This window comes from Bubalus kerabau, chromosome 1 (assembly GCF_029407905.1).
Source record: "Bubalus kerabau isolate K-KA32 ecotype Philippines breed swamp buffalo chromosome 1, PCC_UOA_SB_1v2, whole genome shotgun sequence".
Lineage (NCBI taxonomy): Eukaryota > Metazoa > Chordata > Mammalia > Artiodactyla > Bovidae > Bubalus > Bubalus kerabau.
The window spans coordinates 206,169,130-206,196,789 of NC_073624.1; the positions used below are offsets into that span (position 1 = coordinate 206,169,130).

Sequence of the window (27,660 nt, forward strand, 5' to 3'; positions counted from 1 at the left end):
TGGCCTATAGTCCATGGGGTCGCAAAAGAGATGGACACGGCTTAGCAACTAAACCACCACAAAGCAGGTTACATAAGGCCAGCAACTTTTGAACACCTTTATTTTCTACATTTGTGAAAAAGTCAGCCCAGTTGTCTCCTTCTGTGGAACAAATGCCTCCAGAACTCCCAGCAGGGTTTTAAGACAGGCAGAGCAGTCCCAGGGACGTGCAAACGTCTCACTTGTTTCGAAACTCTCACTTGTTTCGAGCTCAATCACTGTGGGGTTTGTTTGTGTTTCTGGCGGGGAAACCCGGCTGCTCTCAGCCAAGGCTGAACCGTCCTGGCTCGGGCTTCTCTATGGAGCGCGGAGGCGGCCCCGAGGCAATCTAAGCATATTTTTTGGTGGCATTATGCATTGTTCAGCTTCCTATTCTCAGCCTCCAATCTATTCTCCCTCATGCAAGTTGCATAGAGAAGCAGTTCATTCAAAGAATTTGCCATAAAGCGTGATAGAAGCTCACTCCCTTTGTTTCTTTGTAGGCCAGGCTGCTGCGCCGGCTCCACCTCCTTAGAAAAATACACCACCTCCAATGAATTTCCTGACGACACCTTGAATTTCATCAAAACGCACCCGCTCATGGATGAGGCCGTGCCGTCCATCATCAACAGGCCGTGGTTCCTGAGGACGATGGTCAGGTGGGTGTCAGGCAAACCGCGTCCTTACTGGATTTCCCCTGTTCTCGCCCATGATCATTGGACCTGTCATTGGTGGATCATGATTTGAAGTGCCACGAACCCCTTCTGTCATCCTGGCCTGGGTTCAGTTCTGAAGTCCTGGGCGGTTGGGTGGATGCCACCAAACCCCCATAACCACATTCCCAGTGAAAACACAGTTCAGAGAGTTTCAGGCTAACTGGACCCAGACCAACAATTAGAGGAAGCAAAGATGTCTCCTTTACCTTAGCTGGTTCATTCCACGTGTGTTCAAGTAGAGGAGCGTGAAGACAATCAGTCAATGGATGTACACACCTGTTTGTTTGCTGTGGTTGCAAAACATGCTGCAGGTTCCATCTGAGCACTGGCTCTGAATTGTTAGCTATCACAGCAGGCCTCCTTGACAGCTCAAACGGTAAAGAATCTGTCTACAATGCAGGAGAACTGGGTTCAATCCCTGGGTCAGGAAGACCCACTGGAGAAGGGCATGGCAACCCACTCCAGTATTCTTGCCTGGAGAATCCCATGGACAAAGGAGCCTGGCAGACTACAGTCCATGGGGTCACAAAGAGTCAGACACCACTGAAGCAACTTTGCACGCACAAAATACTATAATGGTTCTTGCCCATAAGATGGAAACCATGGTACATAACTTGCAGAAGAGTCCATGTTTTCCAGTTCCTGCCACACTGCTTAAAGAGAAAAGGGTATCCATGGACTGTTGAACTGCTATGGGATTTTAGAGAACGAAGATGCCATGTAGGACTTACCTAAGAGGATGATAAGGACTAACGCTCTTCACCTTTGGCTTTAAATGGATTTTGTTTGGCTTATATATCCTTTTATTTATTAACAGCGCCATTTGCACTCTACCCCTCCTCGCCATCCTTCAGAATTCTCAAGCCCTCTGTACACAATCCAAAATCGTCCCAACCTGATGTTTTGTTGACAAGTCTTGGCACCTCAGAGGAAGAGTGTGGAAAAATGGTAGCCAGGGCTTTTCTTTTTAGTATTCAGTGAAGCGTTAGTGGTTAGTGCGAAATATTCAATGAGTTCACTTATTTCTTCCCCTCTTCATAGAGACATCAGTCTCTCCTTGTTGCTCATGGAAGGGATAATTGCTGAGTGGTTTCAGATGGTATGGCTACGTATTTATTATGTAACTTGGCCTCTGCACATACATACCTCTTTCCTCCCCTTGGAGCCATACTAATGCTCTACATATGGAAATAAAGGAGCAGAACAGCTTGAGAGCATTATTTATATGCATATATTTTTCTTGAGGTTCTTACTAGAAAGCTCGATCGCAATTGTTTGAAGTGGAAAAGGGGGACACATTAATGAAAGACCAACAAAGATATAAAAACTGTGATCCTGTCATTTTAGATACCGCCTGACCAAAATTGCGGTGGATACCACTGCTGGCCCGTATCAGAACCACACCGTGGTTTTCCTGGGATCGGAGAAGGGAATCATCTTGAAGTTCTTGGCCAGGACAGGAAACAGTGGTTTCCTAAATGACAGCCTTTTCCTGGAGGAGATGAGCGTTTACAATCCTGAAAAGTGCGTAGAATGTTTGGTTCTTTTCCTAGTAATTATTTGTCACGTTATTATCTTTTCCATTCAGAGAAATCATGGTAGACTTAGATTTTATGCATTTTAAGTGACTTTTAGCATTATTTGTAAAAATCCTTTCATACATTAAAAGCATTATTTCCTCCTTGTGGCTAATGTGTGCGTTTATATAGGTAAACACATATATTGTGTATTTATGTGTATGTATGTGGGTGCACACATAAGGATCCATTGCTTCTTCAGTTAGATCAGATGAAGAGACCTAACCTCATAGGCTGGGGGCAGGGAGGTGGCAGGTGGTGGCAGGAAGAAAAGAACTAACCCAAGAAAGACTATGAATGCCTTAGACTATCCTGCCTTAAAAATGTAGGTGCAGCTATGATGGAGTAGAAGACAAGAGGATCATGGGCATGCAGCTGGACAAAGCCAGCAGCTCTCTGTATGTTGCATTCTCCACTTGTGTGATCAAGGTTCCCCTTGGCCGGTGTGAGCGGCATGGCAAGTGTAAAAAGTACGTATTTGCCTCATTGATCATCGGATGTTCACGGTGCTTAGGTAAGCTCACAGTCATTCTCTTCCTGCAGAACCTGTATTGCTTCCAGAGACCCCTACTGTGGGTGGGTAAAGGAAGCAGGTGCGTGCGCCCATCTGTCGCCCAGCAGCAGGTAAGGAGCCCGAGGCGTGGGAGAGTTGAAAGTGGCCTAAACGTAGGCTTGATTGTGCTCACACACAGCACTGCCGCTCGGCCTTCTGTGCACATACCTCATCATTGTGACTGCTGGCAGTTCTCCTTCCTTTCCTCATTTCATAGAATACCCCAGCATCATACGTGGCAGACTTCCAATTGATTAATCATCCATCCTCAGACTGAGTAAAAACAGAGAAAAACAACACAGTGGACTTTAAGTATTCCCTGAGGAGAGGGACAAGAGGGTATGTGCCTTGATCATCACAGTGCAAGAACGGCAGAGAAAGGGAGCAAGAGGGTACCGATTAGGTTAGTGATGTGGCCTGTCCCAGCCATAGCAAAACTGGCTCCTGTAATTGACCATCCAGGGCTGAGAAGAAACTGCAGGGCATTTGTTAATAAGCAATGCATTTGTGCTGCAAGCATGTGTATACATCCAATAAACCTTTCTCCTGCACCACAGAACAGCTGACCCTATTCCTCATTAGGAGGCAATCAATTCTTGGCATTTCTCCAGCAGATCAGCTAGATCAAGCCAGTCTACCACGCATGTGATTTTGGTGCTGAGAATTGTTACCCTGACTTCCAGTGCTTGGATGGTGTCAGTTCAAAGGCTTTATGCTTTTACTTCTGTGGATTTGAAATCCAAAATAACATTTGGAGAAATATTCAGTGCATGTCCTTGACAGGTTATGGCATTTCAAGGAAGATGCCAGATGCCAGCACAGTTCTTTCGTAGTCATTTCTTCACTCCCCCCTATCCACCAGGCAAAAGGAATTGTCCTCCCAACACAATGGGAGAGCCCCCTCTCCCATTTGAGAATACCAAGTTAAACAGATAGAAGGACAGCTGATTGACCACCACCTGCATAATTTGAGGGAAAGTATTCCCATAAACAGAGCTGATGAAAACTGTAGAGTCTGACCTGGAAATCTGGCTAATGCAAAGGGTTGACTCACCATGCAGTATTAGATCAGCTTTGCAAGTAGCAATATTGACAGACTACAGGGTGAGAGCTTTATAGCTTTTCACGGGGACCTTGAAGTGAAGGAGGAAGGATCACAGAAGCGCACAGTGAGGGAAGCTGAGAAATGGCCTATCTCCTTTCTTTAGTCAAGGTGTAACAAAGGTAGTAAGAATGAATTTTAAGAATCATTTTTAAGTCAGCGTGAGAACCCAATTGTTCAAAACATGTGCAACTCTCCTTGGAACGTGGCCTCAGGACCGGGTGAATCCTGGCTTTCATTACAGCTAGAAATCTTTATCCTTTGAGGCTGAATTTGATTTTTGACACAGCATAAAAACACTAGAAATGAACACGGCAGATTATTAGATCAAGGTGTGACTGTCAAAGTAGTTTTCCGAGATGGCTCATAAATAAACTCTGAAGGCAGTTGCAAAATCGGAGTTTTGAGTATGTTGCAGAAAGAAGAGCAGAGTTCCCCCCAAAAAAACAAGACTCCTTTGGACTATTCCAGTGTGTTTATTTAAAAATCAAATTAGATACTATTAAGATCAGTCCTTTTGGGGTATAGAGTTTATGCAGCCCAAAGATGACCTGCTGCTGCTGCTAAGTCGCTTCAGTCGTGTCCGACTCTGTGCGACCCATAGATGGCAGCCCACCAGGCTACCCCGTCCCTGGGATTCTCCAGGCAAGAACACTGGAGTGGGTTGCCATTTCCTTCTCCCATGCATGAAAGTAAAAAGTGAAAGTGAAGTCACTCAGTCATGTCCGACTCTTAGTGACCCCATGGACTGCAGCCTACCAGGCTCCTCCGTCCATGGATTTTCCAGGCAAGAGTACTGGAGTGGGGTGCCATTGCCTTCTCCGAAAGTGACCTAGTGGACTTGAAAGAAGAGTGAACCTATAGAGGACCATGACAGCAATACTCCTGAAGACTGGATGTGGGGCCAGGTGTGAACCAAATACCCACACAGTCTCAGCAAAACACACCACCGTGTCCTGTGTCCTCTCAGAGGCTCACTTATAGCCACCGACCGCTGTGAACACTTTGCTATACAAAGTTATTTCTAAACAAAGAAATAGATAAAGGTCTAGGAAGGCAAGAGTTGGGGTGAAAGAGAAAGGGAGAGAGGAAAACCCTTTTCTTAAGGTATAGACTTCTGTATCACATCAGGATGTTGGTTAACATTTAAACTTTTCAGATGTTTCAAAAATGCTCAGGGCATTAGCAGCAAAGAGTGATATAGGTAATCCACAAACTTGTTTACCCCCTGAATAAAACCTGAATTGACTGCCCAAACCATGGCTTCTCCTTGGAGATTCACCAAGGACTCATTTCTATAAACTTCGGAGATAAATTTTCAAGCTGTTTTATCTACTTCTTTTTATACCTGGCACTCAGTTTTTCAAACTGTGTTAGTTGCTTTAGTGAAACTTAAGATGAATGCTGGAATAAAGACTCATATCATTGAATCTGTTTCTATCCTCTTCTCCGTCCTTCCTTTTGAAGACTGACTTTTGAACAGGACGTAGAGCGAGGCAATACCGATGGCCTGGGGGATTGTCACAGTAAGTGGAGCTTTTTATCCATGCTTGTTTGGGGATATTTAGTCGATAAAAGATGCTTTTATGGAATGGCCTAGAAACATGACCCCACATGTGAAATTGAGTGCAGCTGCCTCTAAAACATGCAAAAATAACATAAATCACCTTCTAAATATCAGAGAAAATAGTGTCTTTGGAAGCCAGAGTTGTCAGTGCTGTTGCTGAAAATGCGGGCACCCAGCTCGTTATCATAAATGCGAAACAAATCCACTCTTGAGGATGAACCTGTAGCAGCACAGTCAGCTGAATCAGCATTTCCACTTAAAAACCAGTTTTACCAACACAACACTGGAAAGCAATTTTCCTCCAATTAAAGAATAAAAAACTATTTTAAAAAAAGCCAAAACACCACTAGTCTTGTTGTCTTTAAAAATACAATATTGGCATAATCTTTAGACAAATGATTAAAAAGGTTGATCACTGAACTGTTTTTTTAGTTGAGTGGGACTATTTGCTTTTCTTGAACATATTGACAAACAAAATTATTTTTTAATTAGACACGTTTATTACCATTTGCAATAAAAACAAATATTCAGAAAGAACCCACTAAGTACAAAGTGATTCAAAATACCCTTTTTATAAGAACTGACCTACTATGCTAAATCTCAGGGTTCATTTCAAAAGTTATTCAGTTCAGTCGCTCAGTCGGGTTCGACTCTTTGCGACCCCATGAACCGCAGCACACCAGGCCTCCCTGTCCATCACCAACTCCCAGAGTTTACCCAAACTCATATCCATTGAGTCAGTGATGCCATCCAACCATCTCATCTTGTCATCCCCTTCTCCTCCCGCCTTCAGTCTTTCCCAGCATCAGGGTCTTTTCAAATGAGTCAGCTCTTCGCACCAGGTGGCCAAAGTATTGGAGTTTCAGCTTCAACATTAGTCCTTCCAGTGAACACTCAGGACTGATATCCTTTAGGATGGACTGGTTGGATGTTAATACTTTAGTTAGAACTTTATATAAAGGATCCTAGTCAAAACTCTGCCCAGCTGTTCAGTGACCTGATTAATATCCATATTCTCTTGAAAATGCTTTATTAACACTAATTTAGAGAATAATGCCATACCCTTGAAAACTGTTTAGTTTGCCATGTTTCAAAATGTTATATGTGATGAATTTTCAAGAAGCTTGTATTCAGAATGGCACCAGAAATAGCTCCTAGGGGAATGAAACTGTATTACTTCTGATACTTGATTCGATAATGAAAATCATGGATATAACTCTCCATCTTTGAGCCATGAGTCCTGAAATGACAGACTCTAAGGTGCCATTTAATACCTTTTCTGGAGAAGAGACATAATTAAATAAAGAGGGCTACAGACAGCCTCATTTCCAAATTCTTGGTCATATATATTTTTGGTTTGCAAATACATATTGGCAAAAGCTCCTTCCTTTATCTTTTTCTTACTATGTCCTCACACACAAAATCTGAATTAAGAAGTAGACATAGGAGACAGTGGCATCACCGAAAGATCTGTTAGGTATGTACAGCGAAACAATGTGATGTGTGACTGGTGGACTTTAGTCAAGTTGGTGCTTTCCAGTGCCATTTTTAGGGAAGCAGGCTTTGGTCTGTATGTGTGTCTATGTGAGTGAACTTAATTAGTTGACATCAGTGAATATTTTCTTCATATTTGTATGAGTTGATGATAAAGGCATCTGTAGAAAAAACAGGGGTATCATGTGGGTTGAATAGGTGCACACACGAAAAGTGGGAACGTGTTACGGGCTCTCTGAGGCGGCAGCTACACCGGCAGGTTCATACCGCACCCAGGTCCCAGGGCGGAGCTCAGGGCAGGCCTTCAGGTCCAAGGCCGGAGGTTTACCCTTCAGTCTCGTGTTCCCCATAACCTGACACCCATTCCCATTGAGGCACATAGGGTGCCCGCTCCAGGCAGCAGGTAGTGACTTTTCTAGTGGTGTCTCTCGTCCTGGGCACTCACTGGAGCATGACTACTTCTGTTAGTTGTTACCTAGTCACACACAGGCATTCACAGGACTTAGACATTTGGTGCACAGTGACTCTCGCACAGAAGTTTTAGGGGAAATGAAGAAACCATAAAGAGCCAGTATCAGAGGCTGAGGAGCAGGCTGAGTGAACCAGTGACATGACCCAGATACACAGCACATATATACATGCGTGCACGCACACAAACAGGATGTTGTCTCTATGTGTGATTTTTATTTTTGTTCATTTCCTAACTTAAACCCCTGCTGAGGTCAGAACATTGTGATATCGGACAGTTCCTCACAGCACAGTTGGGAGGATGAAATGAGAGAGACTATAAAGAACAATTGCTTCCTAAGTGTGGTCCAGAAGGGACTCATCTTATCCATGTACAAGTCCCTCCTGATGGAGCAGGGCTTATGTATAATCGCAGTTACCCTTCTCTGCACTCACGCTTGCTTTTTCTCTGCCTCTTGGCAACAAAGGCATGACTTTGAGGAAGCCCACTTGGTAAAGAGACACAGGGATATGAAACTGAACCAAATATGAAGCATCTTCTGTTACCAGCAGAAACTAAAAAGCACTTTCTTAGTCTAGGCCTTGTGGGTTAGCGCAGCTCTGTATCAGCTCATTCCCACTGGTTACAAAAGTCACATTGAGCAGAGTGTTAAACGTTAAGTAACTCACTCCTCCCTTTTGTCTTTCAGATTCCTTCGTGGCACTGAATGGTAAGGAAGATGTTACTGATAATTTAATAGCAATGGAAATCTATTTGTGAAATCCTATTTCACTAACCCTCTTGAGTATTTCCGAATCTTATGTTTCTTTTTCAATTAACTTTTAAATTCTCATTATTTTTTATAGACATTTCAACTCCTCTACCAGATCATGAAATGTCTTACAACACAGTATATGGTCAGTTTATGGTTTTGCTTTGTTTTCTTATTCTTCGAGCCACTCATCCTGTGGTAGTTTCGAGTTTTCATTCCTAAACATCATGGACCAGATCCTTGGCTACTTCAGGGCCCCAATTCACTAAAATTATTCATAGCTTTCATGATGCTTCAAAAATTTCTCTACATATATGAGACAACTGACGTGTGAGAATGAGTCTTACATTTTTAATCCACATAACATGAAATATGCCAACCTTAGGGAATTTGGTGAATGCATTTAATGAGTTCTTGAGGGAGAAGAAATTGCTTTTGGACATAAGTACATCCAGGATAAAAGAACAGTGCTTATAAGTAATAGGCCACAGCTCCTTACCTGATAGATGGTCCCATTCCCCAAAATGCTGACTTTCAGAACAACATCCTCTGCAGGAAAAATCCATACAGAATGCAGATACCAAGTTCTTAACAGGCAAAACTTTCCAATATAGCCATCAAATTTTAATCATACATGGAGTATGAATTTGTAGACCTATCTTCAGTGATATTTCTTTAAATGTATATAAGGAAGAGTTATGCAGTCGAAATAATGTGCCAACAGGATCTATCCCATTGTTCCTCCTCTTTAATAGACAGACACTATACTAAATAAAGCCCATAAGTCCATAAACAGATATTCTGAGCTCTTTACAAGGAAAGTTAATATGTAGTTGAAATGTTCCAGTTCCTTTTCTCAAAGCTTCCCCAAATGTTTATTAAGGTAAACTATTCATGTGGGTTTTTTTTTTAAAGATAATGAACAGCACATATGTAATGGCAAATTTAAGCTTCTGTATTATAATGGGGACTACAAGTTTCATTGATATGTAGACATTTTATCATTTTTATGTTTTGAAATACATAACAGTAACAGCTCCAGGTCAGTCTTTCAACATCGAGGTAGGTAACAGAGGAAGAGAACAAAAAAAGGAAAGAAAAAAGAGGGAGGAAAAGAAAGCAAGGTAGATTTAGGATTCAGAAAAACAGTTCCTAATGGCTACAAATGTGTTTAATAGCTCTGTGGAAACTGTCACTCCTGTGTCTAACTAGCATCAATAAAACACCTCTTGGAAAGTCCTAAAGTTTATCTTATAAATGGCGGCTGTACAGATACAGAAAACAACACCCAGTCTCTCCTGTCATGAAGTGAGGCAGTGTGGAGTCAATGAGCCCACTGAATTCATCCACCTTTAACCTTCTCTCATCTCCGATTCAAACCAGAATACTGAACCCCAGCAACTGGGAGAAACATTCCTCAGGAGGCGAGTGTCATGTAGCTCAGTGTGCCCTTCAGAAAGAGAACCCAGTTAGCATCTGCTCTTTTCAATATCATACTTTGCAATCATTTCCTGTAATTGAAGAATATTTATCAGATATTGAGAAATTCAGGTCTTAAATCTACTTGAACCAGCAGCCTCCCCAGCATTCATCAGTCGGACTAAAGCCAACTTTAACTCCCAGGTAGTTTCTCATATAGATAGAATAATTAAAGCATGGGATGCTCTTGATGAATAAAAAGTACTCTTCAATTTATGGACCCCTCTTCCTGCCTTTACAAAAGGAAAGGAACTTATTAATTCCTCCACATTAACACTTTAAAGGACAATCCCCATTCGCTCCATCAGTGGTTTCTGTGATGACACTAAAGAAGAGTTGGAATTTTCCTTTCAGCTAATAATTCTGTTCATTTCAGGCCCAGTCTCTCCAGTGTAAAGTGGTTAGATGATTGACCATCAAAATGAGGGCTGGTTCAGTCAGTACTTACAAAAGCACAGAAGACTTTCTTTACACCAACTACTGCAAAAGATGCTTATTTTGGAGCTAATAAACCTAGAAGAGATTTAATTCATTCATTTGCAGATAGCTGCTTAGGGCCTACTATGTGCCAGGCACTGGACTAGGTATTCTTTTTGTACTATCAAAAAAAAAAAAACCAAATAGCTGTTTTCATGAGCCCAGATATAAACAAGGAAGCCAACCCCAAAGTCCAAGGTGCACCCACTGTGTCTAGCCATGTCCTTTACATGTTCCCATAACACTGAAGCTCCATGGCTGAGTACAGACTCATAGAGTGACCCACAGAACAAGAACTGCCTAACTCTGAAAAAAAGAATCATTCAATAACCCATGCAAACTCTGCGTGGTAGAAGCTCTCTGCAATACCAAGTACATATACAAGAACCCCTTTTTAGTGAATTGGACCCTGATTGTCTTCCTTCTCTCATCCTCTCTCGTATTGATTTAGTGCCTCCTCTGTGTCTAATTGGCTACCATCACTGTTAATAGGTTAGTTTGAAGGGTCTCTAACCTCTGGAATTATTAATACAAAAACTTGTAGATATAGAGAAACAATATGATGCATACTGGAGTTAACTTTTAAAATCTATTTCTTTGTATATTGTAAGAATAATACATAATTAGCTCCACTGATTAAAATTATGACTTTTCGTATTGGATTAACAAGACCAAATTATAGGTTCCAAATTGTTGACCTGTAATACCATATCCACAAATGATTGCCTATTTTTGTTGCATGATTTTGGTTACAGAGTCTCTTAGGGAATGCACAAAAACAATATAGCCCATAGAACCAGACTCTAAGAAGAAACACGAGTGACACCCATTTAACAGTTGGAGAGGTCGAAATAACAAGGTCATAATAATACACTTCTTTGACTTCAAGTGCAGGACGGCTGCTTACGGGTGCTTTCACATGGTAGTTCTAAAATTCCAAGAATCAGGCACTGCTTTCTCCGACTACTGCTTTCCACCAGTGACACACACTGTCCTCGAGCTTACGTTTCAGAGATTACAAGCCTCACGCTGCTCTGTTTTTTTCTTCCATTTGAGTATATACGATGCATGGTTTCTCTAGATTTACATGGAGAAAACGGAGATGTGGTGGGTATTAAACTAACATTTCAGCAATAGGCAGAAGCTGATTTCTCACATTTGCGTGCAACATTTTCCTACCTAACTACCATCTGGTCCACACTAATTTCCTCTCATAGCCATAGCTTTCCGTTACCAATGACTTTTCCATGTATTTGCAGCATATGGTCCAGGAACTCTTTTCTACAGAGAATGTGTCCCCTAGGCATATATTTCCCCTAGATTACCGTATTAAGAAATGTTCTCCCTAAACCATACTTATGGCATTACCATAAAATTGCCCCTTGAACACAGTTAAATTGAAAGCGTTCAAAATGCATATCAATTCAGGTAAAAGAAGTTCTTGCTACTTGGAGGAAAGGCTTCAGTTTTCCTCCCCCCTCTTTCTGACTCACTACTAAGCTATTTCTCACTGTTTGGGTGCTGAAGTCTCTCTTAGGTTGACAGTATGTTTCATGAGAGCATGGTTAATTCAACAGCAGAAAATAGAGGCTATATTTTAGACCTCAGTATAAGCATAAAAGAAGTAAAAGAAAGTCTGTATTTCCAATTCCAGGTTATTAATTTTCCTACTCATGTTCTCTTATCAGTATTGGGAGATGAAATGTGAAACCCAGAAATGTAAAAAACAAAAAATCTAGATGCAAGCATTCTTGAGTTTTAAATGAACATGTTTTTAGCAGTTGGATATGAACTAGACTCTTTGTAGCAAAGCAGATATTTGAAGCTGTGTAGAAGCCAAACAAGCCCTACACAGAAAGAGGCCTCTTAAATGTTACCAAAGCTTTGTGGTAACATTTTAAATGTAGAGCTCCCACGGAAATCCTATAGCTTAGATACCCACTTGGCTTGCTTGCTTTTCCCTACTTTATTCACACACACACGTTATATATATAAAACCATGTATGTATATGGTTACATGGTCTGTAATTTACAGTATTAAAGTCTCCTGAAACTCCTACTTGCGATAATAATTGTGAAAAAGAAGAATGCAGTGCATTCACTAGTATCTTTCTTTCTGGTGGCTGGCATTTTATTTATCACATGTGTGGTGATCACAGCCCGAGGATGGAGTCACTTGTGAAATCTGTCCTACTTTGTACCAAAGCCATCAACTACACATTCGCAGTAGCTCCCTGATGTCTTTTTAAAAATTGTTCAAGAGGTTGCTTCTACAGGTAAGATGGTTTAATAAGCCAAAGATTCCACTTGAAAATCATAGAGAGGTTATTTTTTAATTTCCACCAGAGAGAACAGGTAGTGGGGCTTCTTTAAATCATTGTGACAGTTTAGATCAAAGCGCCAGATGCGATCTGCATTTAACCTTGTGGGATGATGGAAAGGAAGCCTTAGAAATGTATTCACAGGAAATGTCCGATTTCCGCCGAAACTCCCAACCTGGCCATCCTTCTTCTGGCATTATCCTGCAGTAGGCGACTCTGGATCTCAGAAAGCTCTCCCTTTCTAGTCTGAATCGTATCAGTCATGGTGGCCTCAAAACCCACCTCTCAGTGGTATGAGTCAGGAGACCAAGAAACTTTACTTGGTTTGAGTAAGACACAAAAGGCAAAGCCATAACAAGGCAGAACAGTTAAGCCCTGTATTCCAGGCAGGAGGGCTGGAGCAGCTCCCTTTAGAAAGCGGAATGCCTGTGAGGCTGCACTGCAACCAAATACTAGACACATACTCCATGGGAAAGGCTCGGGGCAGCTGAGTTGTCTGTGACAGCGCAGACTCACTCACTACCATACACCTGCCCCAAATTCATGAATGTTACCCCCAGAGTGGACACATTCTGCCTTAGTGCTGCTATGGGAATACCAAGGGACTCTGATATTTCCTGAGCACCTACGATGTGTCAGACACTGCTAGGTACTTTCAGCATGATGCCACTTTATCCTCCAAACACTGGAGGCCTCTATTTTGTGCACAAGGAAAACCAAGGCCCAGGGAAGTTAAGTGATTCCCTCAGGCTCACCCAGCAAGCAGCAGAGACAAGACCTGGCCCTTCACCCTCTAACTGCAAGTTCAAGGGCTCTTCTGCCGAATCCTACCACCAGCCTTATTATGTCTAGGGCAATCCCCTTTGAGTCTTCTACCGCCAGCTTGGGTGTCCCACCTCCTGGCCTCTGAGCAAAGAAAAAGCAGGCGTCTCCGGTGATGTCTTCCCTAACTATATTTGTGATGAAAACAGGGCACTCCAGTTCCCTCCTGCCCAGCACCACCACGTCCGATGCGGCGGCTCAAGAGGGGTATGAGTCTAGGGGAGGAATGATGGACTGGAAGGAGTCACCCGACAGCACAGACTCTTTGGGGGCAGTGTCTTCCCATAATCACCAAGACAAGAAGGGTAAGGCCTTGGAAGCACCTCTTCCTCTGCGGGGAGAGGGAGGGCGGAGCGGGGAGGACCGTGTAGCTGCTTCCAGCTGAACCGCAGCAGCGTTTAATGAACGGACCTCCAACACACGCTGACGGAAAGCGTCTCAGAAAAGACTGCAACCCAATCCTCCGTGCTAGACTTGATCCGAAATGATTCCCCAACCAAGGAGAAACCACACAAAACAAATAACACATCCTCTCAGCTTCCTCCACCCAAGAGAGGCATGGCTTGGCCCAAAGTGGACGCTGGCTCCTAAAGTCCCTTTCCTCTCCTCTTAGCTCATCCAGTGATTTTTGGATCCTCTTCTTCCCCCCATAATAAGATGGAATGCAATGCGGGCTTTGGCAAGTACATGTAATTGCAGTCAAAGCCCGTTTAATCATGAATGGAGAAGTAGCAGAGTGAAGTCTTTTCTGGCTGGTCCCATCCCTCACCCTTACAGGGGGCCGAATCTGAACAGAGCTGAGGTTCTGAGACGCACTTGATTGCCATTAGAGGACAACAGCTAAAACAAAAAATATGTTATTTAATCAAGCAGAATTGCTATGCATTTAAAATGGAAAGGAAGCCACACTAAATGAAAGGGACTCTACTATGAACTGTCCTAAATTCTCCCAGGCTTTCTTTGCTAGAGACTAGAGACAGGAAATGTCATCTCTTTTCTCGCCATTTGCTGCTTCTGGTAACACATCCTACTTTAGTTGCAGCTGCAACCAAAGAGGCCTTTACTTGTCCAAAAAACAGTCCTGTAAATCAGAGACTGAAAAGCTCAGTTATGTTGCGAGCTGTTTCTCCCCATTCAGCATTGTTTACTTCTATATGTTTTCAAGAGTTTCATCCAAGCAGGGGTTTGAGTGTCGAGGGCAGACCAGCTCTGGTGACCTTTGAAAGACAGTCTCTGTCCTCCCCCACAGGTTTCTGTATACATACTTCCATCTCTGCTTTTAGAGAATGTTTGCTTGGCAGACTCACGCTAAATTTTCATCCTTTTCTTTTTTTTTTCTGGAGGCTCCTCTCCTGAGAATGCCGTACACTCAGCCGCTACATGCCAAGCCCACATGGGACGATGCAGCCCTTTAACTTGTGAACTTACACCCTTAATCGATTTTATTATTCTCCTGTAACTTCTTACTGCTAATATGTCCTGCCCCAATATTTTTTTTTAAAGAAGCTGGTGTCTCGGCAGCCACTTAAGTTGGTGGGATCCCTGCTCTTCACCATCTCAAGACAGCACCAGATCCATTTGTGACAGGGCAGAACTACCACCGCAGGCTATACCAGCCCTAACATGTGCCGTTATTTGTTTTGTGTGGCTCTCGACCACAGATGTGTTAGTCTTGGCCGACTACTCAAGAAGAGACAACACAGTAAAAATCACATTGTGTTTGCCCACTGCGACTTTCTGAAAAACCAAACAGCCTTTCCAGTAAAGCACTAAATATGTCAACCAAATATCTAGCAGTTGGTTATAGTCATTTCCTCCTCACTTCCCCGAGACGGATGGCGAGAATTTTCTCCAGTCGTTAACTCTCCCAGGGGATGGAGGTTATCAAAGAGTCCAATTAACACTTTGACAGATCATTTGAAAATTCGGCATTGTTCATTCTCTTGGGTCTTCTTATGAATATTGACAAAGCTGGAAGCAGTCTACAGATTGTCAAACAATGGTGGCAGAGGTGATTGCATGGGTGTTTAACATGATCACTGTTCTCGTGCTATTAGCTCTTTGCCTTGCCCTGTCAAACTGGAGCTTCATTTTTTGACAACTGATTATGTATTTGATGGGGCAACGACAACGAGCTGTTACGCCGAAATTTAAAAAATAAAAATGTGATGTAGCTTAATGTTCCTTTTGCCATGATTTTTTATGATTTTGATTTCCATTTTGCTCTGAAGTGTTTTTTTTCTGTTGAATGTTCATGATTTATTTCCAACTTAATGTTCATGATTTATTTCCAACTTTTCTTTGGTTTTGCCAAGCGCTGTGTGGTATGACTTGGTGATGGCGTGACTCTGTTGGAAAAGTCTTGTTTCTTTTCTGACTCATGATGACATCCTTTAACTTGACCCAATCTGTGATCCCCTTGCTTCTTTTCATTCCCTGATGTGGGCGCCTTAATGATGTCACATCCGTGCGTGTAGCATCTCCTGGGATGCGAGAGTTTTGTGGGTTTTCTGCAGGCCTCTGGTGGGTCCTCTTTTCACTGGGCCGATTGTCTCATGGGAATGTGACATTTGTGTGCCCTGGCTTTAGGCGCTAAATATACTCTGGAATTGTTTCTAAAATACCACACATTTCCCCACTAAGCAGAAAATGGTATCTGCTGACCAGTTAGCTGAAGAGGAATCAAGTGTCTGGTGCCCTTTTTACTTTGGCTGCTGGGGGGGAAAAAAAGCCAGTGAGCAGATGAGCCCGGAGCTCTGCTCTGCAGAAATGCTGAGCACTACTGGGCTGGTCCCCTCCTGGTCTCACCTCATCTTCCAAACAGTTCTGCATTTCCAGAGTATGTTTGCTTGCCTTTTTCTTTCTTTTCTTCGCTGTGTCTTTCGTCTTGATTTAATTCTGTGCGTCCCCCACATCCTGTCAAAGCCCCGTTCCTCACCTTGCAATCTAACCCTCTTCTGCTACCATTGTTCTCAGCCTCCCCTTTTCAAAATATTAATAATAGATGCCAGCCCTCTGCCCCTCTGTGGACCATTCCAAGGCTCTTTCCTTCTACACTGGGGGGTAGCATTCCAACACTGTTTGTGTATACACAGTCATGCTAACAAAGCGTGAGAAGAGACCCGCAAAGCACACAGAAGCATTATCACAGAAAATGAAGTAATTTTCTCTCTCAGTAACTGGCCTTGCCCTTCATTACCCTACTGGCCTTGTCTAATGTCACTTGTCCTTGTTGCTTTTCTTTAAAATTGCCTGATATCTTTCAAGCCCTAGATTCATTAGGAAAAAACACAGCCAACTGCCCTGTTTTATCTCTGGCTCCCTAGATGTCTGGAGCCTCTACTAGCCAGCCCTTTAATCACCAAGCTGATAAATTAGCAGCAGCCCTGGCTACTTCTTTCTTGGTTTTGCCACATTTAAAAATATATATTATTTACTCATCCTATAACTATTGAGGTGGTAATGGGTAGTTACAAAGAGGCTCTAACTACCTATGAATAAGAAAGAAAATCCAATTTATTTTTAGATTTGGCTTGTCTCCCCTCACCACCCCACCCCCCTTCCCACAGCAAAAGAAATAAGAACTTTCTTTTCTAGGTTAAGCAATAGTGAGAAGTAATAGCCACTCTTGTGCCTCGTTTCTGACCCAAAGTAACAGTCCCCTAAAACCTGATTTCCAAGAAGAGTGAGGGGAGTAGCCATGGACAGCTCTACCAAGAGAGCTGTGGAGCATAAATGTCCAGTGGACACATGGGCCACTGCCCCAAGGACACAGGAGTAAACCAGATTAGAAGAAAATCTCCTTCAGAGTTTCTTTTCTAGAGTTCTCGTGAGCTCTCAGAAAGCTGATGAAATAGTCAATATGTAGAAAAATGTTCCCATTGGATTGGAAGTGCCAGAGCTGTAGTATGCATATATATTTTGGGAAATCTTTGAAACAAGTTATTATCACATTATTATATTTAGTCAAGAAGATGTGCTCAATTCAGACCAGGAAAAGATGTAGAAACAGAATTTAAATTAGAGATCAAATGAATAACTTAAACTAAAATGTACAGCAAATGCTGAATATATTTTAATCAATGTACAAGCTGTTTTGTAAGCAATTTTTAGTCTGGGAAATAATATTCCAGTAAGATTCAGAAGGTCTATAAAGGATGCTGAGTATACTGTCCACACTCTCTAACAATCCTGAATGGAACTGCATAAATCATAGAGTTTATCAACAATCCTCTTTACAGCCAATTCTTTATTCCTCAAGTACATCATCGCCTCCAAGGAGGACAGGTCACATCTTGCAAAAGATGATTTAAATGACTCAGAGACATCATGGCCTTCAATACCGAATCATATGGTGGAAAGTTAATGCCTTTGTCATTTCTCCTTCCATCTTCTTATTTATGTCAACACAAAAGTCTGTTTGGTGCTTTAACAACTCCAGAAACTCACTACTATCCTTTTGAGAAGAAAGAACAGGCTTTAGATGGCTTTGCCATGCAGCTGAAGCTAGCTGGAACTAACTCTGTTTTACTTTCAGTTAATTTGATTTGGGGGCTTCCCAGGTTAGAATCCTGGTAGGTGGTAAAGAATCCACCTGCCAAGGCAGGAGACACAGGAAACTCAAGTTCAATCTTAGGTCAGGGAGATCCCCTGGAGTCGGACATGGCAACCCACTCCAGTATTCTTGCCTGGAGAATCCCATGGATGGAAGAGCCTGGTGAGCTATAGTCATGGGGTCAAAAAGAGTCAGACACAACTTAGCGACTGAGCATGCAATTTTATTTCTGTGGTTACCTTCTAGTTATGAAAAGTGACACTTTTTTAATGATATAAACTTTCCACCTGAAACACATTTTAAAGGCAATTTAAATAAAATACTAAGTAAATGCTGATGTAGGAAGTAGAGGGACACAGGAATACTAAAAGTAAATAACACTGTAGGTGAGACTCCTTGATTTGCAGCACTATTAGCTGATGACTAAACTGTGGGTCGGAGAAGGCAATGGCAAGCCACTCCAGTCCTCTTGCCTAGAAACTCCCAGGGATGGGGTCACACAGAGTCGGACATGACCAAAGCGACTTAGCAGCAGCAGCAGCAAACTGTGGGTAACTCTGGCCTGGAGCAATTAACAGAGTACAGTGAGGATTAAATTACCACCAAAACTGTGCTTCTGGCGTTTGGAAGAACGAGATTGAATGAGGGTGCTACCTTCTACTGGCTGGACTCTGGCCGCTTCAATTATACAATCTAGCGCTCTTCTGATTTCTCTTCCAACTACAGAGCTTTGTGATTAGAGATGAGAAGTTTGGTCAAGTAGGAATCGAGAGCACGATGGATTTAGACTAAAAAGAAATTAGTCATCCTAGGCTTGTTAAGCATCTGGCGAGATGCTTTCCAGACCAGCAGTGAGCATCCAAGTATAGACAACAGCTCGTTACTTCCCTAATTGCGGCCCAGGGACAGTTGACCTCCAGCACTTCCACTTTTCCAAGATCTGTAAGGACTCTTGTGCTACAGCGCATCCCGTTGGCCTGGCAATAACCTTTACTTGACCTTTTCTTTCCCTTTTCTCTCTTTCAAACTTTACCTACTGTGAGCCCCAAACCCCAGAGTCAGAGTTTCCTCATGAACAGACTAAGAAACCCCTTTTCAGAGAGCATATTTGGTAACAGAGTCTAGCCCAATTGCTTCTGCATTTAACAATCTGTAATGCTTAAAATGCCAACAAAGGTGCATATAGTCAAAGCTATGGTTTTCAGGTAATCATGTAATGTACAGATGTGAGAGTTGGATCATAAAGAAGGCTAAGTGCCAAGTAGACCCTTGAGAGTCCCTTGGACAGCAAGGAAATTGAACCAGTCAGTCCTAAAGGAAATCAACACAGAATATTCATTGGAAGGCCTGATGCTAAAGCTGAGGCTCCAATACTTTGGCCACCTGATGTAAAGAGCCAACTCATTGGAAAAGACCCTGATGCTGGGAAAGACTGAAGGCAAAAGGAGAAGGGGGCAGCAGAGGATGAGATGGTTAGATAGGATAGCCAACTCAATGGACAAGAATCTGAGGAAACTCCAGGACACAGTGGAGGACAGAGGAGTCCATGGGGTGGCAAAGAGTCAGACATGACTTAGTGACTGAACAACAATGCTTAAAATCTAATGGATGAAGGTTTTAAAACATCTCATTTCTCCCAATGGGGAAAGAGATCTCTTGGCAAGTCATATGCAGGTGATCATATATACACAGAAAATTATTGCTGAGGAAGGTAATAAAGGCAGAAAAATAAGCATCTTTTCCTGACTCGTAAACTTGGACTGCATTTTTTTCTGCCATTTCTTCAGTAACATTAACATAACAAAAATGTTTTCTGAGGAGTCATCAAGCAAAATTTATTGCTCCACTGCACAGTATTGGATGCCAATAAGGAGTTAGAGGCTAAACTAGAGATAGACAGAGTTCCTGTCCAAGAAATATCAAACCGTCAGACAGATGAAGCACACACAGACACAAAAATGCACCAGAAAGTCTTTACGACCACTATTATCCTTGTTCACAAGGCAAAATGGTGCACAGCAGATTTAGAAAAAGATATTAGACAACTGAAGACAACTTGGCTGAACACATCAAGGACAGAGGACTTGGAAACAGTTTCCCAGCCCCTTTTCTTTAGTCGTCCCCCTCAGTACCAGCAGTCATACACCACTTGCCAGGGAGGATGAAGGAAGGGAGGTGTCTTTGGTACAGAGCTCATATTTAAAATTGTTGTGGAAATGCTGGCAAAGTTGGGCTCTTTTTGAACACTCTGAGCTTTATTTAAAAAAAAAAAAGCTCGACAGTAATTTTCATAGTTTTTATTAATAAAACCTATAGTATCACAGCCATTTTTAAATGTGATAGAACAGGACAGTCTTGGAAGCAAAAGGGGTTGAGAGGGGTTCTGTTTGATGGGGAGGGGGCTGCCAGTGGGGAGACAAAGGGCTGCAACTTCCTCTTAACAATCAACAGCTAACTCAGCCAGGTGGGAGGGTGCCTGGTGAGGGCCAGGGAGATGGAGGACCGGTGGCTGTCTTCCCCACAAGGCTTTTGAGTAAGACTTCACTTATTTCTGGGTTTTGAGAGGGAGAGGAAAGGTATCCTTCAAAATTCATAAGAAATTTGGCATCTACGTCGTTGCTGATAAAGAAAAATACAATTCATGAAATGCAGTCCATTCGTATAGTTTTAAATTTGTAAATTGTGCTATACCTGCCCCTTAAAGATTTATTATCATTGTTATTATGCTCTGTTAAACTATTTTAATCTCCAAAAGTTTAGAGTGAGTCTGAAGAATAGTCATGGGTAACCAATAGATGTACATCAGCTGAGGGTGGAAGAGTAGGGTTGCTACATTAAATACAGAGTACCCAGTTAAATGTGAATTTCAGACAAACCATGAATAAGTTCTTAGTATAAGTGTGCCCCACCTGTTTCATGGGACATGCTTACACTAAAACATTATTACTTATCTGAAGTTGAAATTTAACCAAGAGTTCTGCATATTGATTTGCGACCTTGGCAATTCTATTGAAGAGGCTGCTGATAATTTATTCAGTAAGTATATAAGATTTAATCTCTAGTCTACATCTGCCCTTTAACTCTTAGGAAATTTATAGTAACCTACATAAGAGCAATTAAAGTAGCAACTTCATTCTGGGAAAAAATATTTTCATTATATCTAATTCCAAAAGTTGTATATGTGTTTGGATATTAGGGTAATTGAAAAAGTTATCACTAAAAGTAAGCTTCCAAGTGTCACTTTTAAGTGAAGAAGGCTCAGAAATCAAATTGTTCCTAAACAAAGGCAAGATTAAAACCACTGTTTCTAATTTTAATTTAACCTCAGGTTTTTTATCAACTATTATGTAACTATATGGGTTTTTTTTTTCTATAATTATTTGGATGCCTTTTTTTTTCATTTCTCATTTCCATGACTTTGAAGGAGATGAACTAGAATCCAGAAAGCACTAGAAAATAATAGTAAATTTCACAGTTTATTTAACAGAAAATGTAATAATGGTGACACTAACCCTAGTCGCAAAGAAAGGCATGCATTTCAGTCACTCAGTCGTGAGCGACTTTTTGCAACCCTCTGTCCATAGGATTCTCCAGGCAAGAATACTGGAGTGGGTTGCCATTTCCTCCTTCAGGGGATTTTTCCAACCCAGGGACTGAACCCAAGTCCCTTGCAGGTCTTGCACTGGCAGGCAGATTCTTTACCTTTGAGCCACCTGGGAGGCCCCAAAGATGTAGTAATTTAACTACACTTTAGTAACATTAACCCTAGCTCAGTTGGTAAAGAACCTGCCTGCAATGCAGGAGACCCAGGTTCAATTCCTGGATCGGGAAAATCTCCTGGAGAAGGAAATGGCTACCCACTCCAGTATTCTTGCCTGGAGAATCCATGGACAGAGGAGCCTGGCGGGCTACAGTCCATGGAGCCACAAGAGTCAGCGACTCTTAGCAACTAAACCATAAACCCTAGTATCAAAGAAAGGGAAAACAGCAACTTTCCTTCATTTCTTTCTTCATGCATTCAAAACATTCAGCAAACATGTGTGCTACATGGGAGCCTTCTGCTGAGTGCTATAGTACAGGCTGATCTGATTCACGGAGGCTATACGCAAGGAGCCTGCAGGTTAGCAGGGGGTACCCACAGGTGGCCTCCTGGCTAGCAGTGGGGCATAGCAAAGGCTGAGAGTTCAGAGAAGCACATAAAGGGTCAGAAAGGGAACTGAGATTGAAATGCTAGTCTGCAACCTTAAAAGTCATGCTCAGGGGTTTTGGCTTTACCTGTAGGCAGTGGGTGGGAGGGAGGGAAATACAGAGATCAAAGAGACTGACAGATGATAGATAAATAATAAACTGATTATTCAGTCCTATAGATTGTTAATTACACATACACAATATGTTTGGAAAATAGAATTTTGCATCAGTTTTGAATCTATAGTGTTTTTCTGTATATCACTGGCATTTTCTACAGCTGTTTCATGCCAAACTAAGACCTCTATGCTGGTAAAGCTGAGCCCCAGACTCCGCCTTCTCTGTCAGTGGGTAAAACACTGGGGTGCAGGGCACACGCCAGACTTCATCCAGAACAGATTTTGAAATGGAGGAGGGGGGAGGGCAGGGGGAGACTGAGAAAGAAATGATAATATAATTCAGGGTGCCACCATTTGGGGCTTCCCAGGTGGCACTAGTGGTAAAGAACCCACCTGCCAATGCTAACTTTTACTAAATTAGTATTTCTTTGTCACCTGCCAGAAAAGGAATCTATTGGTAGTCTCTGACATTTCTTTGAGGCACCAAGGAAAATGATCTGTTGTGAGCCAGCCAGGCACTGGGCTCTCTACTGGATGACCTGGAAGGTTCCCTGTGAGCATGGGTGTTTGGGGGTGGGGCAGCGGGATACCCACGTGGTCAGCTGTAATTGTTCTTTCAGCCGCACAGGCAGAGATGTAGATTTGATCTAATTAATTTTGTATCCTCTTGACAACTTGCTAAATTTATCTGGGGTCTTGATGAGATTATTGTGGAAAGGGTAGAAGGAAAAGAAGTTAAATGTCAGCCATGTAGAAAGCTGTTTCATCTCCCTGCCTGCCTGAAAGTGCACACCAATATTTGAATTTTCTTTTCTAGAAATACCAATTAAACCTTTTATCTTCACTTAACATCATTTTCTAAAAAAAAAAAAAGGGACTCAAATTATGATTAGAGAGACTTTAATTTTTTATTTTAAAATCAGCAACTTAAATCTTGGGGTGTTAAAAAAAAATCAGTTCACCTCTAAAAGTGCTACTTACTTTAATCTGTAGCTACTTTTTTAAGCCACATCACCCTTGACATGAATTCATTTTGCCCCACCCTTTTCCTTCAATCTTTTTCCCCCTTTCTCTCCTATCTTTTGCACAAAAACACACACAAATGACAAAGTTTTCTGACAGCTTAATGGAACTTTCAAGGACTACAGGGACTAGGTTAGGCATGATCATATTAACTGAACATCTGGTGTAGTTAAAAATGTGCTCTTTAATTGGCTCAACTGCACTGTGCTCAGCTAAAATTTGTTTTGTCCGCACAATCAAATTGGGAAGAGTCAGTGTGTATTTTGGAGCACGTATACTAATGGGAAAATAATACTAGCTTTGTCTCAGACCTCTTTCTGATAGCCTCGTTTCTTGGAGTTTAAAAAAAAAAATGCTTGTTATATACAGGTTTGACTTTGCAAACCTCACTGCTCCACAGACAAAGTAGTCTAGCAAGGGCAAAATGGTGGAAACAGGAAAATTTCTTGAGGATAGCCTCTCTTTTCTTGACATTATACATGAGAATGGCCTCAAAAGCTGCAAGAGTTGCTCAGAATACATAATTCATGCCATTGCTATAGAAGGAAAGAGGATGGAAGCGCTGTATCCACTCGGTGGTTGCAGGGAGACACAGGCTATGCAAGTCATAATAGGTGAAGTCCTGCCAAGCATGTGATTGTGCTGCAGGCCTGAGCAGACCCACAAGAACCCCATCAGACACCAGTCTCCCAGCACTTCAGTCACAGAAAGACTCTAGAGTCAACCACTGAAACACAGCTGGGTAAATTCACATATATTGGGTACAGAGAACACGGGCTCTTCATAGGTGTCAGAAAGCTAATTACGGGTGGTATGAAGGTTTGTCATCCTTAATTAGTATTTCTTAAGCTCTTGTAAGTCTATAGTTGGGTGTTATCTTTGTAAAGAGATTCCTTTTTAATGTGACAATAGGAATTTCCCACTGCAATTATTTTTAAAATTTGTGTTTTTAAAAAAGATGCACTCTTTTTCAAATATGTATCTGCAATTAGATTTCTTCACTGAAGGCAGGCGCAGCCATTAGGAACTGTATAGAGATAATGGAAGTTCACTACAATCACCACAGACAGCGCTCATTAGGAGAGAAAATGATGTCAAGAAATTTACAGGGCAGCACACTGCGTTACGCCTAACCTTTTGGACATATTACAGCCTGTCATTTCCAGCCCTACAGCCTCTTGTTATTCATAAATAATAGATAACACTGGACACAATCATCTGACATTTGTTAAGGTGATAAATATACCCTAAGTGCTGACGGGTCTTGCACTCCATGATTTAAAAGCACACAGCAGAAATTTAATGTAACTTAAAATGTCTTATATAATTCTATGGGTTTGCAGATTCAGTTCACCTCAGCAGATGGGTAAGCACTAAGCTCTGCTGAGTGCACGTTGTAAAGCAGCACCTTCATTTGAGGAACAGAACATGAGCTCAGGTCCCCTACTTCTATCCAGAAAAGAAAGGAAAAGAATCTTCCTGGGGTTTTTATTGCCTTGTCTGATCGTGGCGAGGTAAGGGGAAAGATCCCCTGAACCAGATGTCCCTTGATGGCTGTGCATTGTTTGAGTGGAGGAGATTTCAAGGTGACACGGGATGCAAGCTTTAAGGGAGGATGCTCTATGCAACTATTTGGTAGTGAGCTCCTACCAAGCTTCTCTTTCCTCTGTCCCCAAGACCCAGTCCTGGCTGGGCTCTCTAGTACCATCCACTCACTGAAGGCCCCTGGGACAGAGATGGGGAGCATGAGAAATTCCTGTGACTTTATGGTGGGGCAAATAAAGAGACAGTGGGCATTTTGCCTGCAGCTTCTGGCTCTAGCAGAAGGGGTTGATTCTGTTACAGAAGTGGTGGTACAGCGTTTTAGGCCATACGTCAAGCTTTTGTCAGGTACCAAGGGGAAGTGTTAGGGATGTATTGTTCTTGCCAATAAAATCATATCAATTTTGTATTCTTTGTCAGAATATGGCAACTGCAAGAAAATGTCATACACAAGACCCACTAAAGATTCATACTTTCGTGAACATCAAGGAAGATTGCATTATTATTTTTTTTATTTTACAAATAATTTAGCAAGTCTGGCTACACATTGCCTCAGTGCTGTCTGGGGTTGGATTTCAAAGTGAAACACTTTGATGTTGTTCTCTGGAATATTATTCCTATCATTTAGGGCAGTGCCTCTCAAGCTTTAGCGCATATATGAATCATCTGGAGGCCTTGTTAAAACACAGATTTCTGAACCCAATCTCCAGAGATTCTGATTCAAAAGTTCTAGTAGGACCCAAGGATTTGTATTTCCAACAAGTTACTAATACGGAGTCACCCTAATTTAGGACACTTTTCAAATTGTATGGGCTATCTTATTTAAGGTCTCTCTCCAAGATTCTGTTATATTTTTAAATCCTTATTTCTCCATTCTTGGTTAACACACTTGAACCCAAACAAAGTGTTGCATCAAAACAGTTTATCTGGGACCACACAGAAAGCAGGTAACTTGTCAGTTGGAAACACTCACCTTACATTATTAATTGAGCATTAAATATGTCCTACACAGTGCTAAATGCTTTACATGAATTCGTTTATTCAATCTATTTAATCCATCCACAACACCCATCTCAGAGTCAATACTACTGGGGCTTAGAGAGATTGAGTGACTTGCCCAGGAACACAACTAGTTAGTTATAGATTCAAGACTGATACCCAGGTCTTTATGATCTCAAGATTTACATTCTTAACCAATAATACCCAAAATCATCTATAACCCAGATTCCACGAACTATATTCCCAGTAAGTTTAAGTTTTAAGAGTATTCAAACAAACCTGTCTCCTTAACAGTAAGTTTAAGAGTATTTAAACAAACCTGTTTCCTCAAATTTGTTTTATCTTTGCATTGCAGAGAAAAAAAATCAGAGTGCTGCAAAAAATTCCAAAGAATGACCCAAATTCCACAATTTTATAAGACAATCTACTTCCTTATTTTGTAGCTTTGCTGTCTCTTAAGAGAGCAAAGGAAGATGGAACCGGGAAGCTGGAAAACAGAAATGCTTTGTCTGGTTTCCAAAACTTTAGATGTTGGGTTTCTAGTCTTCCAAGAAAGAAAACCTCAAATAGAAGGAAAGTAAACCATGCAAATTCTGCTTAAAACTTGGCCCATCTGAAATAGTCATTACCTTTACAAAGACAGTGAGAGTCTCAGCACATGGAACCACAGGTCAACATTCCAAAGCATGGCTTTTAAAAATGATCTGATCATGACCCCCATTCTAGACCTCATCTCCGCTCTGGGTGCAGTCCTCCCAGGGGCAGGGCCGAGTCTAAAACAGTGGGGCCGAGGAGGAGGAACCAACCAAGCACTCCCACTGGCACGGAGGGGAAAATGAAGCTTTATGCTCATCCTCCCTTTTCCTCCTGCGATGGCATCCCCACAACAAATGCATCAGTTTCAGAGGTGATAGGACTGGAAGTGGATTCATCCGCAGACGACCACAGGCAGCATCATTTCAATATGGGAGTTTTAAAATAGCCTCTGAACGGAGGATATTAAACAGCCAGGAAGCTGTCTCTACTGTGGCGTGGCCAGTCATTAACTTGATACCTCTGGAAGACAGACCATGGCCTCTTCCAGTACCTAATCTTTGGCCTGCCAGGGGGGAAAAACACGATTTGAAAATAAAAAAAAGGGAAAGTCTGAGTTGTAAACTCTGAGCCCATTTCCATGGCTGCTGGCGGTTCCGTTTATTCCTAAGCCATCTGGTTCACATTATGCCGTGTAAGACTAGGAGAAGGCTGCTTCCTGCTGAGATAACCACAGAGAGCTCCCCCTGCACTTTCCGTGTGGTCATCTCCATGGGCCGGGGTGTGGCTCTGAGAATAAATTATCTGCAGTTAGGTTTTTCCCCTATTTGTTTTTTTCTCTCTTTGCAGGGATTACAGCGGGTCCTCTGTGGTTAGCGGCCGCGATGCTTGGCCCGTGACTCGTTCATTCATTCATGCTGCCTTGCAGGACTCTGAGGCTGGCATTTTGGTGCACTTAAGATTTTCAAACAAGAAAAATTGGGTTGTTGGATTCCATTCACCCAAGTTGTTATGAGGATTTCAAGGAAATTACAGGCTTGTCTTACTATAAAGCAGAAGCAAGAGTCTATTTTTAGGGGATCCCACTCCGGAGCTTTTCTTGGTATTTTGCCATCTTTCTTAGCTCTCAGGCCCAACACGAACCCCGCTCTGGCTCAGTGGTGGAGGAAATGTCCATCCTCCTTTTTGCCTTTGCATATTTCTCTAAAGGACACAGAGAGGCTTTGTTGTCTTTGTGGTCACCGGGTCCGCTTCACACAGATGCCTATTAATCACTTCACTATGGAGACAGACACATCCATCATATCACAGCAGCTCCGAAACAGGCAGTCCAGTGAACAGGGGTGAGAGGGGAAAG

The 27,660-nt window shown here is 42.1% G+C and overlaps 1 protein-coding gene across 2 annotated transcripts in view; it reads left to right on the plus strand.

Moving 5' to 3' along the window:
• The window catches only part of SEMA6A (semaphorin 6A), a 131,469-nt gene that overhangs the window by 92,885 nt on the left and 10,924 nt on the right, over positions 1 to 27,660 (plus strand). The window contains exons 12-18 of one of the 2 annotated variants that reach the window (XM_055550710.1): positions 522 to 677; positions 2,082 to 2,258; positions 2,641 to 2,781; positions 2,855 to 2,935; positions 5,434 to 5,492; positions 8,185 to 8,205; positions 13,496 to 13,651. In XM_055550710.1, the coding sequence (XP_055406685.1) occupies positions 522 to 677; positions 2,082 to 2,258; positions 2,641 to 2,781; positions 2,855 to 2,935; positions 5,434 to 5,492; positions 8,185 to 8,205; positions 13,496 to 13,651 (791 nt within the window). The remainder of the gene's footprint in view (positions 1 to 521; positions 678 to 2,081; positions 2,259 to 2,640; positions 2,782 to 2,854; positions 2,936 to 5,433; positions 5,493 to 8,184; positions 8,206 to 13,495; positions 13,652 to 27,660) is intronic. The other variant, XM_055550720.1, reaches the window with a different exon arrangement.